The sequence below is a fragment of the Cibotium barometz genome, chromosome 9 (genome assembly GCF_041138505.1).
Source record: "Cibotium barometz isolate CiBa-2024 chromosome 9, ASM4113850v1, whole genome shotgun sequence".
Classification (NCBI taxonomy): Eukaryota; Viridiplantae; Streptophyta; class Polypodiopsida; order Cyatheales; family Cibotiaceae; genus Cibotium; species Cibotium barometz.
In genome coordinates, this window is record NC_141054.1 from 22202730 (window position 1) to 22217130 (window position 14401).

General features: G+C 42.4%; 1 protein-coding gene across 7 annotated transcripts in view; it reads right to left on the reverse strand.

Annotated features, from left to right (window-relative positions):
* The window catches only part of LOC147635332 (protein FLX-like 2), a 57237-nt gene extending 44357 nt beyond the window's left edge, over positions 1–12880 (reverse strand). For 6 of the 7 annotated variants that reach the window (XR_015266625.1, XR_015266630.1, XR_015266628.1 and 3 more), the window contains exons 1-6: positions 12769–12880; positions 11315–11899; positions 11017–11160; positions 10873–10942; positions 10714–10789; positions 10455–10622 (exon numbers count right to left, since the gene is read on the reverse strand). Coding sequence is in view for 1 of the 7 variants with exons in the window: in XM_086802571.1 (XP_086658697.1) it covers positions 10724–10789; positions 10873–10942; positions 11017–11160; positions 11315–11880 (846 nt within the window). In the remaining 6 variants the exon portion in view is untranslated. Of the gene's footprint in view, positions 1–10255; positions 10623–10713; positions 10790–10872; positions 10943–11016; positions 11161–11314; positions 11900–12768 lie in introns of those variants that run through there. The other variant, XM_086802571.1, reaches the window with a different exon arrangement.
* Positions 12881–14401: the final 1521 nt, after the last annotated feature.

The window sequence follows — 14401 nt, forward strand, 5'->3', positions numbered from 1 at the left end:
GCAAGAGTGGTGCAAGTGTGCATTTACAGCCACTTAGACCAATGTTATGTTGATGATTTGGCACTTGATAGAGGTGGCACTATCTTCATTGCTTCAACCACCTAAAAGTTGGACCATTGTCCCTATAGTTTTGTGCATCACAGATTTGCGGAGCTAGAACTCTCCTCCATGAGTACACATACCAGAGTCCCTTTACTTGCATGCAAAGTTATCATGGCACGTGATCGATGTTTGGAGAGCTTGTGATGCTCTTGACTCTAAGCAAAGAGTTGCTCTTGCCTTAGATAATGTCCTTGATCTTTATCACAATGTGGCGTTAGCGAGGAGGCAAGAGATCATGGATAGAGAGAGAGCCATCAAGCATAGATTGTGCTTTGCAGGAACATGGGAAACACCCTTATGCCTAGTGGATCTAAAATGCGTTATGCACCGATAGGGCTGAGTTGCAGGACTCTTTTGAGCAACGTGCACAGTTTTGTTATCATGCAGAAGAGTCGTTCTGGATTCAAATGGGGGGGCGTTTCTTCGTTGCCTATGGTCTCTCCCATAAAAAAGAATGGGTTAGACAGCTACAGAACGCGCAAGGAGTGCTCCACTCAGAGCCTGACATGGTCCGAGGGATTGCCTCTGATTTTTACTGCCACTTGTTATCCATAGAGGCTCACTCCCCTTAGAGGGATAGAGCACAGAAGAAGGTTTGGAAGTCCCTACCTAGGCTGATTTCGGATGACATGTGTGCATTACTTGATGCCTCTTTTTCAGTAGATGAGTTTAGACATGCGATTCAAGCATTACCACATAGTAAACATCCAGTGGATAATGGCCTCTCTCCCACATTTTTCATGAATTTTTGGGATGACATTGGGGATGAGACCATTGTGTCATCATAGGATATGTGGAACACGGGCTCTATACCTCCTTTTCTTACTAAGCATCTTATCCACCTCCAATCCCTGACGGTGGTGATAGGACTAACATTGCCCAGTGGAGGCCTATCACATTGTTTGTGACAGCATACAAAATTCTAGCCACGGTAGTGAGCATGAGATTGCACCCAGTGTTATAGACAGTCATTCATGAGACAGAATGGATTCCTCCAAGGACGAAGCAATCTTTGATAACATCTTTTCCTTTTGGGAGGTGGTAGAGTGGGCCAAGGCAAGTAATCAGCCCTTGGCAATCTTGCTACTTGATTGTGAGAAATCTTATGAGAGTGGATTGGGACTTCTTAGAGGGTACTCTCGTACACATGGGATTTTCTCGAGATCGATCAAACGTGTCTCTTGCCTTTATTGGGACTCACAGCACTGTGCTTGCTTGTGGAGGTCGAGGTGAGCACTTCCACATCTCTCAGTCCATACAAAAGAGCTGCCCCTTAGCTCTCCTATTGTATGTCATTGTTGCAACTAGTTTAAGCATTTTCCTTCTCTCCAGTCCCGGAGTATCTAGATTGAGATTGCCAGTGCGTACGGAGGAGAAACTTTTGGACTATAAATAGGCTAATGATCCAACAATGTTTCTTAAGGCATCCTACTACACGCTACCAGATATCTTGGATGCTAGGTTTGGATAGACATTACACCTAACCAGCAATTTATCCTTGTGCTCATGAGCATAAAGAAAAAGCTCCTTCATTGGAGCTCCCAGAAGCTCGATATAGTGTCTAGAGCCCTAGTGGTAAACTAGGTGTTACTTGCCACAGCTTGGTAACTTCTTGTTGGTGTTATGACCGTAGATGCATTTGACAATTATAGAGGGTGATCCGCAACTTCTTATGGAGTACCAAGGCTAGAATTGCTTGGGAAACAATAATCCATCCCAACCACAAAGGGGGATTGAACGTCATTGATCAAGAGATCCAGTTCCACTGGTTTCTTCCATCATCTGAGCTTGTAGTAGTATGAGGATATTTTTACGTGATAGGCCCCCAAGCTCAGTAGATGAGGCTGACAGGCAACCCATTATGTGGAACGACCTTATCAAAGATGATCTTGGCAGACCCCTAGGTGCAGCAAGATATATGCAGTAGCTAGGCTGGGAGAGATGCGTAGTGATGGAGCCCTATATAAAGGGGATGCTTTAATGTAATAATAGGAGAGCTCCTTCATGAGATTTTATATGACATAAAGAGGAGTCAAATGGTAGCTTTTTGCAAAGTAGTTGTGCTTATTCAAAGAAAACGGAAATAAGCTTTCAGTGCACCTCTCTCTACGAAGTGTCAGAAACTTGTGGAATGTCAATGAGCAAATGCAAATAAGCAGTTGAGGAGAACTTGGAACACACACGCAGGCAGAGTCTGGCACTGTTTTGAGCTGTGGAGAGAAAAGCTGCAGGCCAGCAGGGATTAATATGCAGCACGCACATAGTTGCCAAACGTTTAAAAAACATTTCTGAAACGTTTCATACAAATCTGGAAAGTTACATAGCATTTCAAACAGGGGGGAGGGGTACATGTCTAAAAAAATGCCACATTCGGCACTTACATGCTTGGAAAACATGTTAAATGTGAGAAAATACACTGCAGCACAAAATGCATGCATGAAGCTTGAAATTTAAACCATTATAATTCATACCAAGGTGCAAAATCCAGAATCCAGATGTCATCTTGATTCATGAATCATTTACCAAACTCACATAAACAGAGGGCCAAAGTTTGAAGTTCACATGTGTGACTCCGGGAGGGGAGATCTCAAGTTCAAATCCCCACTGGCCTGGTAGTTATTGTGGCCGCTTTGCAGCCAGAAGTTGTAACACCTTTGCAGGAAGACCAAGACACCTCTGGGTGGGAACCAACCTTGCATTTGCGGAAGGATCCCTTAGATCTGAGATGCTCCACACGTGGCTTTATGAGGCCTGTGACAGGACTTTTTGTCACCTCCTACACTCCTATAAACCTAAACACCAGAGTAACTCCTCTACCAAGCACTATGACCTACAACATCGCAAGCAGAATAATCAAGATCAACCCCAAAAATGGCTTCCATCTGACTGACAAGGAAGTTCCATCGAGGCTGTAGGCAGCCTTAAATCTGAAGGGGTGAGGTATGATGTAGCCTAGCCTCATGAACTCATGCATTTGACTTGGACACTACAGCATTGAGAAACCTCAGTCTCAAGCTTACCAACCATAGCATTGCATTAATGAGACCTTAGTCTCATAAAGGGAAACTTTCACAAGAAGAGTTGTGTAATCTGGAAAGGTGGCCAACTCACCAACTTCCCTACCTCGATCCAAGGAGATCTCTCCTAACTTCATGGCACCAGGCGCACCCTATCCAACCAAATCTACAAAAGGCGGAACATGACTGTGTTGAAGGACGGAGGTCCAGAAGATAGGGATTCTCAGACATGAACTTGTAGTAGCAGATGCCTCTTTCACCATTCCATATAGGTCATCAGAGAAAGTAGAGAGGCTACGATAATTAGTATATATATACATGCCCAAATTCACCTTTTAGGAATGAGCATGTTATATACTCATGGTAGTCAACCCACAAGACTACATAACTATCAACTCCATTATGCATAGTATGGACTAGATACTACGACATCCCCACTACTCTGAACCAAGGAGATGAAGTATTAGGTCGTATTTTCTTAGCATGCTTTTTGCCATCTAGTCTCTGTTCCTGTTGACGGCGGCACGTCTATCTATCTGTACTTGCCTTTGAGTTTGATACAGATTGTGCATTTTCATTTCGTTTTGATCCTTTGCCTTGAGTAAACTCTAGTGTGATGCATAAGTGATCTTATTATTGCTGCAAACGAGGTCAGTCCCTGTTATCTCATGTTCCTGCCCTTGCCAAACGACATCAGGCCGTGCTATCTCATGTTCATACCCTTGCCCAATCAATCACACTAGGACCATTGGCTTACATCACTAGAAGTGTGTACCTAGCTGTGGACTTAGAAACTTCCTTAAAATAGTAGAAAGCTTCCTGAAACCAACGGGGTAAAAAACAAACAGAACACAAGACAACATAGATTGGTTGATCGTCCACATACTGGCATGCCTGAAAAAGGATATAGCACATCACTTACTGTGCCTAATAAGTGTTATTCAGAGATTCTTCAAACCATTGGAGCCTGAAAAGTACTGAGCTAGGTTATTGCTAACTCTGAACGCCTTCCAAACCCAATCCTTGCTTCAGAGCGGATATTCCTCAACCAGGACTACAAGAAAAAATCAGCTTTCAAATTCAGCCTTTTCCATCGAGATAGCTAATAATTCTGCCCCAACACCAACATTGAACAAAAATGCTACCTATATATGATTCAGCAGCCCTAGGTGTCAAGGGATGATAGACTGATGAAAAGTTCATGTTATTTCCCAAGCTAAACAAAAAACAACGCCCCGACTGAGTGCAGGTTCATGCATAAGTATACATCTACTTTAGTGAATGAATCATCCTGGATGGACGATCGTACTGAGTTACTATCACTCCTGGGAATGGCTTTACACAGCAATAGAATTTGTTGGACTCATCAGTTTTCTAGAGCGAGAACCAAAAATGAAATTGGGATTCAGAGAACAGAGGACAACAACGGATACTGAAATAGTAGAAAGCTTCCTGAAACCAACGGGGTAAAAAACAAACAGAACACAAGACAACATAGATTGGTTGATCGTCCACATACTGGCATGCCTGAAAAAGGATATAGCACATCCATATGTCCGCTGCTACATCAGAAAGATATACCAATAGAGAGTTCAACTTATTTTCCAAACTTGACAAAAACCAAAGTGTGATCTTGACTCCATGAGAGTTTACTCACAAAGCTTCAAATCATCAATTTGATCATGCATAGTATCAACAGTGTTGCCAAGCATGTCTGAAACAGGTTGAACGAAACAATATTTCATGCCTTTCATACCTCTCGAAAACATTTCATACAACAAAGTGGGTATACATTTGCCTGCTACACGTAAAAAATATTACTTTTTCGCATAACACCATAAAAAGTGCTGCAAAGTGCATTTGTAAATCATTTGGGCAACAAGCCTTCAACTCCTGGAAAACAGTGATGCAATAAAAGAGATGACACGGAAAAAATGTCTGTGCTTAGATACACCACATTCAACCCACCAAGGACCTCATCTGTAGCTTGGTTCACAGTGCACCCCTTGAGATAGTAGACGCATATCTCAATCAAGCTTCACACAATTCTTGGGCATTTGACACATATGTCCCATACCCATATAGAGGCCAACAACTTAACCCAAAAACTCCCTTATTGTTATTGAAACATGATGTAAATATCACAACCTTTTCGAGAGGGAACCTTATTCAAGGCCCTTCAATATCTTTTAGCCAAAAAGTGATGAGTCTTTGAGCAAGATAAGGAACCCAACAGCCCCTTTTCAACTTTACTACCAACCTAGTAAGAGAAGTCTACTACCAACCTAGTAAGACCAAGTAAAGCTACGCTACAGCAGCACAAGAACCGACATGGAATGATCTACAAGATACTTCCCAACGGCTATCAAAATGTCATTCACCACACATACAACCCTCTTCTTGTCACACGCATCAGGCCTCGAATGCATGTAGCATAACTAACTATAGCATAACTAACTAAGGCAATGTAGAAGGCAGTTATGTGAAGAAAAAGATCATTGTGAGCCCCAGGACAAGGCGCAATCAATTTATGCCCATGACGGAAGGAGAGAAACTTCCTTTGATTCCATGAAATGTTTTCTAGAAAATAGTGGGGAGAATAGTGTCACATGCACACCCTAATTGGGTGCCATGTAGACATGCTTCTGGGATATGGGTAAGTTTTAGCAACAACTAGTGTAGTCATTAGCATGCAAAAGAAGTTGGCGCACAACGTTCAAATGTCCGGATCAAGTCCAGATCTCAAAAATCATTGTAAATATTCATTCCTTCAAATTATATATAGTCGATTAGATGAATCAATTAGCACACTTCTGCATACATGTAACATTAGTCTTTTCTAGGGAGCCACACATGCATGTTGCTTAGCTTCTCAGCCATGGATGCTAGGGAGTCTAGGCAAGTCTAGGTCTAAGTAGTAGTCCACAAGATCTGAATTTTTCTTCATGGCATGCATTAAAGGAGGATTCAAGAGTTTCCAAGGACCGGTTAGCAACTTTGGAGCAGACATTCAAGGCTCGTCTCTCTTGGAGAAAAGCAAGGATTCTACTTGGATGATTCAGAAGTATTGGGAGAATGAATTGTCAAAGATTGATCCAACAAAGTTGACCAACATACCTTAGTGGTGAATTCACCTATGGTAAATCTCAGGAAGAAGGGAGTTTCTTTGGAAGTTGAAGAGCGTCCACGAACATAGGCTGTTCACAAGGGAGTTTCTTCTGCAGGAGTTTCAACAAAAGGAAGACCATGGCCGCAAGGATTCCAGCAACACACCAAGCCAGGTTGTTCTGACGAGGATATAGGTGGAGCAATAAGACTGGCGAATGGAACCATTTAGATGCCACAAGCCAAAGTCAGCTGAGAAGTGCCGGTATCCGCATCAATGCAAGTACTACCAAAGTCATCTCGTTCTCCAGGTTTAGTAAAATGGAGGATGAGGTGAGTCCAATTTTTCATGGCAGCAGCTCCAATGGAATTGACACTAGTCCAGTAAAATGAACGATGAGGTGAGTCAAATTTTTCATGCAAGTACTAATCTAGAGTCATCTTGTTCTCCAAGTTCAGTAAAATGGAGGATGAGGTGAGTCCAATTTTTCATGGCACCAGCTCCAATGGAATTGACACTGCAAGAATCACAATTGGAAGCAAAGCCCAAATACAAGCAGCAAGACCTATAGATTGACTGTAGGAAGGGAGTTGCTTCCTCCATTTTGTCCATTCTGACAATTAGTTTCTTAAAAGTTGGAGCCGCATGTTCGGGTTACCCTGACCAGATTTCAACCAATCTTGTAATATTTAGAATGTTTTGACATCACACAACTTCATTCTGGCTCCCAACAAGAGACCAAAGAAACACGCAGGGAGTCAATGATCTAGGTGGAGGTGGAGCAGAAATGCATCAAGTTCCCCATTGCTCCAAGTTAAAGCAAGAGGGGTTGTCACGAGCACACCGGCGGACCTAAGTGCCACAAAGACATGCTAATGCATTATGGGCAAGTTCTGGGGCTGCTCATCAACCACCACATGCGCCAAAAGAACCTAGGCCAAGGACCTAAAGGCCAGACACCTTTTTAACCCAATATGAACACGTTTAGTAGATTTTACAACATTATTTTTGGGCTTGCAAAGGCTGGCCAGCTGAAGTAGTTATGAACATATAAAAGGCAATATTTGGGTCATAATTCAGCATCTCAGCAGCTAGCAATTGGCCCAACAATCCTCATTTTTTGATCAGCAATAGGCAGCCTTCGAACTGCAGTTCGCAACACAACGAACAGCCGATTTAGTCATTAGCATGCAGCAGAAGATAACACACGACATTCAAGTGTCCAGATGAAGTTCAGATCTGAACAATCATTGTAAATATTCATTCATTCAGTTAATATATAGTAAACAAGGTGAATCTCTTCCCATCATCGTGTTAATATATAGTAAACAAGGTGAATCTCTTCCCATCATTCAGTTAATATATAGTAAACAAGGTGAATCTCTTCCCATCATTGCGTATTCAAATTGTGTTTGTAACTAGCAGTAATTAGCCTTCTAATCAATGTTTAATTTGGGTATAATCAAGACGCTTCTGCACGAATGTAACAAATGAATAAATATGGCAAGACGTATTTGTTCCTTCAAAAGGACAAGATTATAGCGCATTTCGGCTAAGAAACAACTTGCTTTCCAAAGCCAGAGGAATGTCACAACACAAACCTCGCACAATCAATTAGAAACACTGTGCATCAAATTTATGTTCATTAGTCACATAAAGTTATCGCAAAACAAATGAAAGAGGTCTAGAAGACAATAGCTTTGAATATAGGCTTGCTTGATTCTAACAACTGTAGACAAAGCAAAAGTTAAAAGTACAAAAAGATTCCACCAGTGAAAAAATGAAAAATCCTTACTCGAGAATGATCATAAGAGGGACCTTTAATTAATCATCAAGAGTTGGCAATCTAAAGTCACAGCTAATTTCTCAGTGGAGAGGATATTGGACGATCATACCACCTCTCCATACACTTTTTCACTAAATTTGTGCAAGTTTGACCAAAGTTGACCAGCATTGGCTGGTCCGACCAAGTTTGAGCAATGTTTGACTTCAGTTGACCATGGTTTGACAAGCATTTACTATTGTATGACTTTTCTATATGGATCCTGCTATTTTGATGTTATCTTATGAGTAGGATACTTGCAGAGTAAGATTACCTATATTGTGGTCTTCGGAATCACTTTTGATGTTGATTATTGATATCTATGTCACTCAGATCATTAAGAGAGCTGCAGGTTTATGGCTCTCTATCCGGAAGACAACAAAAGAGATTGCTATGTGTAACTTGGACCTAGTGCAGACGTCAAGAGTTTCTCTAGCTAGAGACTAGGCAGACCATGTTCTCTAAGAAATGGATTTTGTCCCATGGAATAAAAGATACCCTTAGAGTGAAGGAGAGAGGGGGGAGGACCCACCCAATTCTTCTGGTCCCTGGTGTGATCTGCACTGCAAGTTTTCTTGCTCATTGTTTGTTTTGATTTAATTAACTTTTTAGTGTATGATTTGTTTGGGTAGATAATGGATCTCTAGCAGGGCATACACCTATCACAGTGATAAGCATGTGCTGTCTCAAGTACCATAAAATTGTGTTTGATCAAACCAAGGTTTAGACTCTGGTTTTTCAGCTTTTGCCCCAAGAATTTTAAGTGACCTGGGCACTCTATATGGTTCAGGTGCATCTACGACAACAGACACACATGGGCCCACAATGATTCAACATGCCAAAAAACTCCTCGGCATGAAGAGACCAGAGCCTCGTCCTTCATAATGAATGTGAGGGAAAAAAACAATAACTTGGAGCAGATGATGCAAGCATAGGAATGATTTTTCCTACTTGTGGGAAGAATTTCAAATGTGGTGTCCTCATCCTTCGGAGAGGACGAAAAAAATGTTCCTCACCCCTACCCAAAGTACCGATCCCAGCACAATCTTCATTCCAAACATGAAGCCATAATACCCCCCAAGCTGCAAATTATAAACTAGTATATGGAGAAGGGCCACACAAAATGGGAAGGCAGGCCCGAGAGGCCAAATGGAAGGATCGTGAAGGTAGGCCCGGGAGGCCAAATGAAGGGACCGTGACAGAAGGCCCAGAAGGCTAGATAGAGGGCCCATGAAGCCAGATTAGAAGTAGACCAGTAGGCCCAGGAGGCCGTCACAGAGCCAAACTGGAAATAGAACTGCACAAAAGGGAAGCAGAACGAAAAATCTGTCTGGAAAAATTGGCCCTCCAGTAAGCATGCTGGAGCTGAACATCAAAATGGCCATGAAGGTAACTGGCAAGAAGCTGCAAGTACAAGAAAACAAATACAAGAAGCAGCAAGACTTCAACAGGAAGCTGAAGAGGTAACGTCCACGAGAAGATGAAAGCTCTTGCTACTAGAAAGACCTCACCAACCAGGCCCTGAGTGCCAGCCTGGCTTCATTAGGAATTGGTGATGTACCCTCCAAAGAAACAAAGTAGATTTATACAATTTCGCATAAGCACCCTCTCCAGTAGAAGTGATTGGCTCGATCAACCAGCTTGAATTCTGCTACAAAGTCGTGAGGACAGCAGAAACGAAGGTGCTCAAAGCCTCAATATCCATAACCGATGATGCAGTCACCTGGTGGAAGCCCCGTATGAGTCCACACCGTTTGGACCTAGCACTCTCTCAATTGTCAGTGACAAATCATTGTGTGTGCTGTCTTATCAATTCACTAGAATGATAGCAAGAAATCGATTATTTCCACCAGGTATGAGTCCATGCCATTTGGACCTAGCACTCTCTCGATTGTCAGTGATAAAGCATTGTGTGTGCTATCTTATCAATTCACTACAATGATAGGAAGAGAACGACAAGCCTTACAAACACTACCAAACTATGGGGAAGTCCACTTGAGGCAGGGTTATAAAATAAACCTTACACCTAAAGAGCAGTGAGAAAAAGCAGTCACTTGAGGTTACATTTAAAAAAAGATCACAAAGTGACACTTTCTCGTGCAAGGTTACTACAATAGTCAACACACCAACTAAACTATGTACGTCAACCTGAACTAAATAGCCTAAAATCGTTAGCAGCTCCCTGGAGGTAGTCGAATCAAGCTGATATCAACAAAAAAAACTATAAGTCAGATTAAAGTTTTAAACATCATACCGATAGCACCACATATGATGGAGATACATAAAGCACGTCTTTATATACTCCAAAATAGACGCTGAGCTAGTCACCAAGTAGAGAAATATAACCAGTTTTTGAAACATTTACACACAGACTCCTGACTAGACATTATCTATGATAGATACTAACCTAATGTCTCCAGTGATACTAATGTCTGCCTTGCTCAAGATTCAAACTAAGGGACACCTTCCATGAAGGTCCCTTCAAAAGTTCTAAGCAGTAATCACTCTCCACCAGTACAAAATATAACCATGTAGCATCTAGCAGGTGCTAAGTGTGTACTTCAACCATTCTAATCTGCAAGGACACAACAACAGAAAAGTATAAGACACTTTGGGAAATGATGGAGAACATATGAAGAAATATCACAGAATAAACCTCCTTGCACCTGGAGACGCTCAACGGCGGGCATACGCTCCCCAAGCAGATCCACCCCCAGTGCCAAAAGGCACACCACCACCAATCTAAGATTGCACCAATACCATCATTACAACCAGCAAACCAAAGTACATGAGCAGAACCGACATAGATTACTAAACTCAATCACCTGGCTCACTCCATATCCATCTCCATATGACGAATACACCGGTTCAGCTATATAAGACCCACCATATGCACTACCTGCAGACAATGAATAAAACAACAAGTTTCCAAAACAAATCTGGCATTCAATAATAGCTCAATTCAAAACCTACCCCCAGCTTTCTTCTCAGCATTCGTAAGCTCTGCACGCAGCTTCTCCACTTCTCTAGCCATGGACACAAGGTTTTTCTCCATAGCACCTCTATGCTCAAGCAGCTCTGTGTTAGCATTCTTTTCAAACTCAAAGGCAGTCCTGCTCGGCATTCAAGAGGAGAAATCATCAACAGCAGGCATTAAGGTATCCTTGCTTGAGCAACTACCATCAGAGCACAGAGGACAGGTGATTGAAAACATGAGTAGTCGCTGCAGTGCTTCGTAAAGTTACACTTCAATAGCATAAACAGTACCTGGCACGTTGTATCTCTTGTCTAAGGCCATCAATTTCTACTTTCATGGTTGGTAGCTGCTGGGCTTCAGTACGAGCCCTCTGCACTTCTTGAGTGAGCTGCTGCACCTGCCCGCTCAGCTCTTGGCGACTCAAAAGAAGCTTCTGGGCATCTGCTTGAGCTCTTTGTAATTCCAGCTTCAAAGGTTCTAAATTTTGCAGTTCTTGCTCCAATCTGACCGACTTCTCAGCTAGTCCTCTAAATTGCTGTTCTTTTTCAGCTTGGGCACCACCAACAACTTGTTGCAGACGCCGCACTTCTTGCTGTGTTGCAGCCAGCTCCTGTCTCAGGGCCACATGAGTGGCAGCCAGCCTTTGGTTTTCAGTCAAAAGTCTCTGAATCTCTGCATGCTGTCTGGCCAGCTTCTCCTCCACCAATAATGGAGGTGGAGACAGAACATCCATACCAGGCCCAATTGATCGCATTCCCGGGCCAAAACCTTCAGGACCAGCACGGAGACCACCAGATCCTGCAATGGGCCCACGTGCAGAGAGCAAGGGATAAGGAAGACGGCCTCTGCCTGCCATTGATAATTCTGAGACCTACCTGCAAAATTGGCAAAGAACGTCAGTGAGTTCCATGCCCTACACTCAACACACAAAAGCTGACTTTCTTCACTTGGAGCTGGGCGAATGGAGAACCACCAACCTTAATTAAGCGCCTAAAGACATTTTTATAAATCAAGGACTGGAGCCCTACACGAGTAAGCATATCATGATGATGATAGAGAAGACTTAACAACAAAGCATGTCTTCTGCATGAAAGAAGAGCCTGCGTGCTATGCATTGACAAATGTGGCATCATAAATTCCATCCTGAGCACAAGCCATGATATTTGTCAGGAGGCTGAATCGGGCAGACTCGGGATGATGCAAGCAAAGACAATTCAGGATGGGACGAGAGAAGGGAATGAAAAGAGAGAAGATGAAAGGTGGTAAGGCTGGTCAGCAAACCCATAATTGAATTGTTACAATTATGTTGTTCGAGGTAGATTTACAAGGTAAACAGAATGGTAAGGTGTAGAGAGCGCAGCTGCATAGCAGCAACACACAAATTACCTCCTGAGTAAACTTGGAAATTCTCTCTCTCTCTCTCTCTCTCTCTCTCTCTCTCTCTCACACCAAATTCTTATTTCTTGCAAGTGATTTAAGTTTAGGAAGTGCCAGGGCAACGATATAAAGAATTACTGGGGCTAATAATTACGATGGTCAAGCTGTCCTGAATTTAATCAGATCTCGTGGATTATGAAACCGAGTGTTCAAGCAGGCTTTAATCTGAGAGAGAGAGAGAGAGAGAGAGAGAGAGAGAGTTGAAAACTGTATATAATTGAAGATGTCTTGAACATTCCTTAAGCGAGAGAGAGAGAGAGGAGACCAATGCTTCCTGCAATTGAACAGAACGTAAAAATACACTTACGAAGAGGCACCGGCGATGGGCGATCCAAGCTTTTCTGTAGTAAAGTTGCAAGAGCGTCCCAACCCTAGATAATATCAAGAAATAAAAGCTCCAGTCTTGATAACTTAACTTTCAATTTAATCTGGACTGTTAATATTACATGTTAAATTATACATCAGATGTAACAATATGTAAAATTATACTTTTATACATGTTCGCACAAATGTACTAGGAATATGCCTACCTGAAATTTTGATTTGTAAGGTTTAAGGATAGCTTTTTTTAGCAAGCAAATCTTCTGAAATGATAGATGCCACACGTGGCACATGTATCCTCAGAAAGGGTAGAGGGAAGGGTGGTCGTGGCCCGGCGTAGAGACATCCCTAGCAAGACTCAACTATGGAGCTCAAGACTCGATATATGCAAGATCATCCGTCTTTGACTGAAGATCTCCAACTAAAGGATCTGAATGGACAACAGCTCACCACCCAACCATAGAGCTAAACGAGCTCACCCCTTAAGCAATCAGGTAAGAGGAATCTACACGACGCACATTTCAATGCTCAAAAATTGCCCATTTTTCGTGCTATAAACAATCCCACCTAAGGCTGGTGTTGAATATGTTGCCAATGTTGTCAAACTCATGACTCACTACCAGTGTGGACGTGTCTAACTAAAGCCTAGCACACACTTATAAAGGCCAAGCCACATACTTATAGAACCTAGCACACACTATGAATCGATTTGTGTTCTGTGTGAATGCATCGATTTGTGTTCATGGAAGCATTAAGAGGGTATTGCCATGACTAGTTTGCACGCACACCACCATTAATAGTGTCACGTCCTTCAATTGTTCCGAGAAGGCAATACCGAGAAGCCCCCATGCGAGAGTACCAAGCGCGCTGAGCACACTTCAAAGAAAGGTCATCATTTGTAAATTTGGATTCCTTGAAAAAAAATCCCCTCTCATGAGGATTTCTAAGATTCTGAAAAACATATAGGGCTTTTGTTGTTTTTTGAATAAATAACACTTATTCAATATGATTTTTTAAAATAAAATGGCCATGCGGATGTTCACTAGGGCCCGGTCAAGAGTAACTACACAATAGTTCACTACGCGGAAACTCCCGCTGGAACAACCATGAAAACCGACAAACACACGGCTATGGCCAACCAACCAAGCCACACCGACGGGTGCCAACAACCACCACTGTGTGAACACCACACCCAAAGGCACACGGTAGAGCTTGACTCGAACCTAGTTCAAGGCACAACAAAGAGCTCTAAAGTTCTATCACTAGCCAAGGCAACACACATGTATCATGTGCTAAGGGAGGCAATCACGATCATAATGGCTCCTTCCCTTCCTCTACTTTGCTTGTTGTTACTTTCAACGCCCGCCGTCGCTGACAGCAATGTTGTTAATGACGACAACGACAACAACAGAGAGACGACACTTGCCTTGGTTATGCGCAGCAAATTGAAGCTCACTCTCTCTCATGCACATACATGCAGAAGAAGAAAGAAACTAAGCTTTTCCAAGCTTGTGTGGAAAAAACAAAGCCTTCCCTATTAATGAAGTCCATGCTTCTTCTCCAATAAACAAATTTTCCTCCCTTCTACAAATATATCACAAGGCCTTTTATAGCCATAA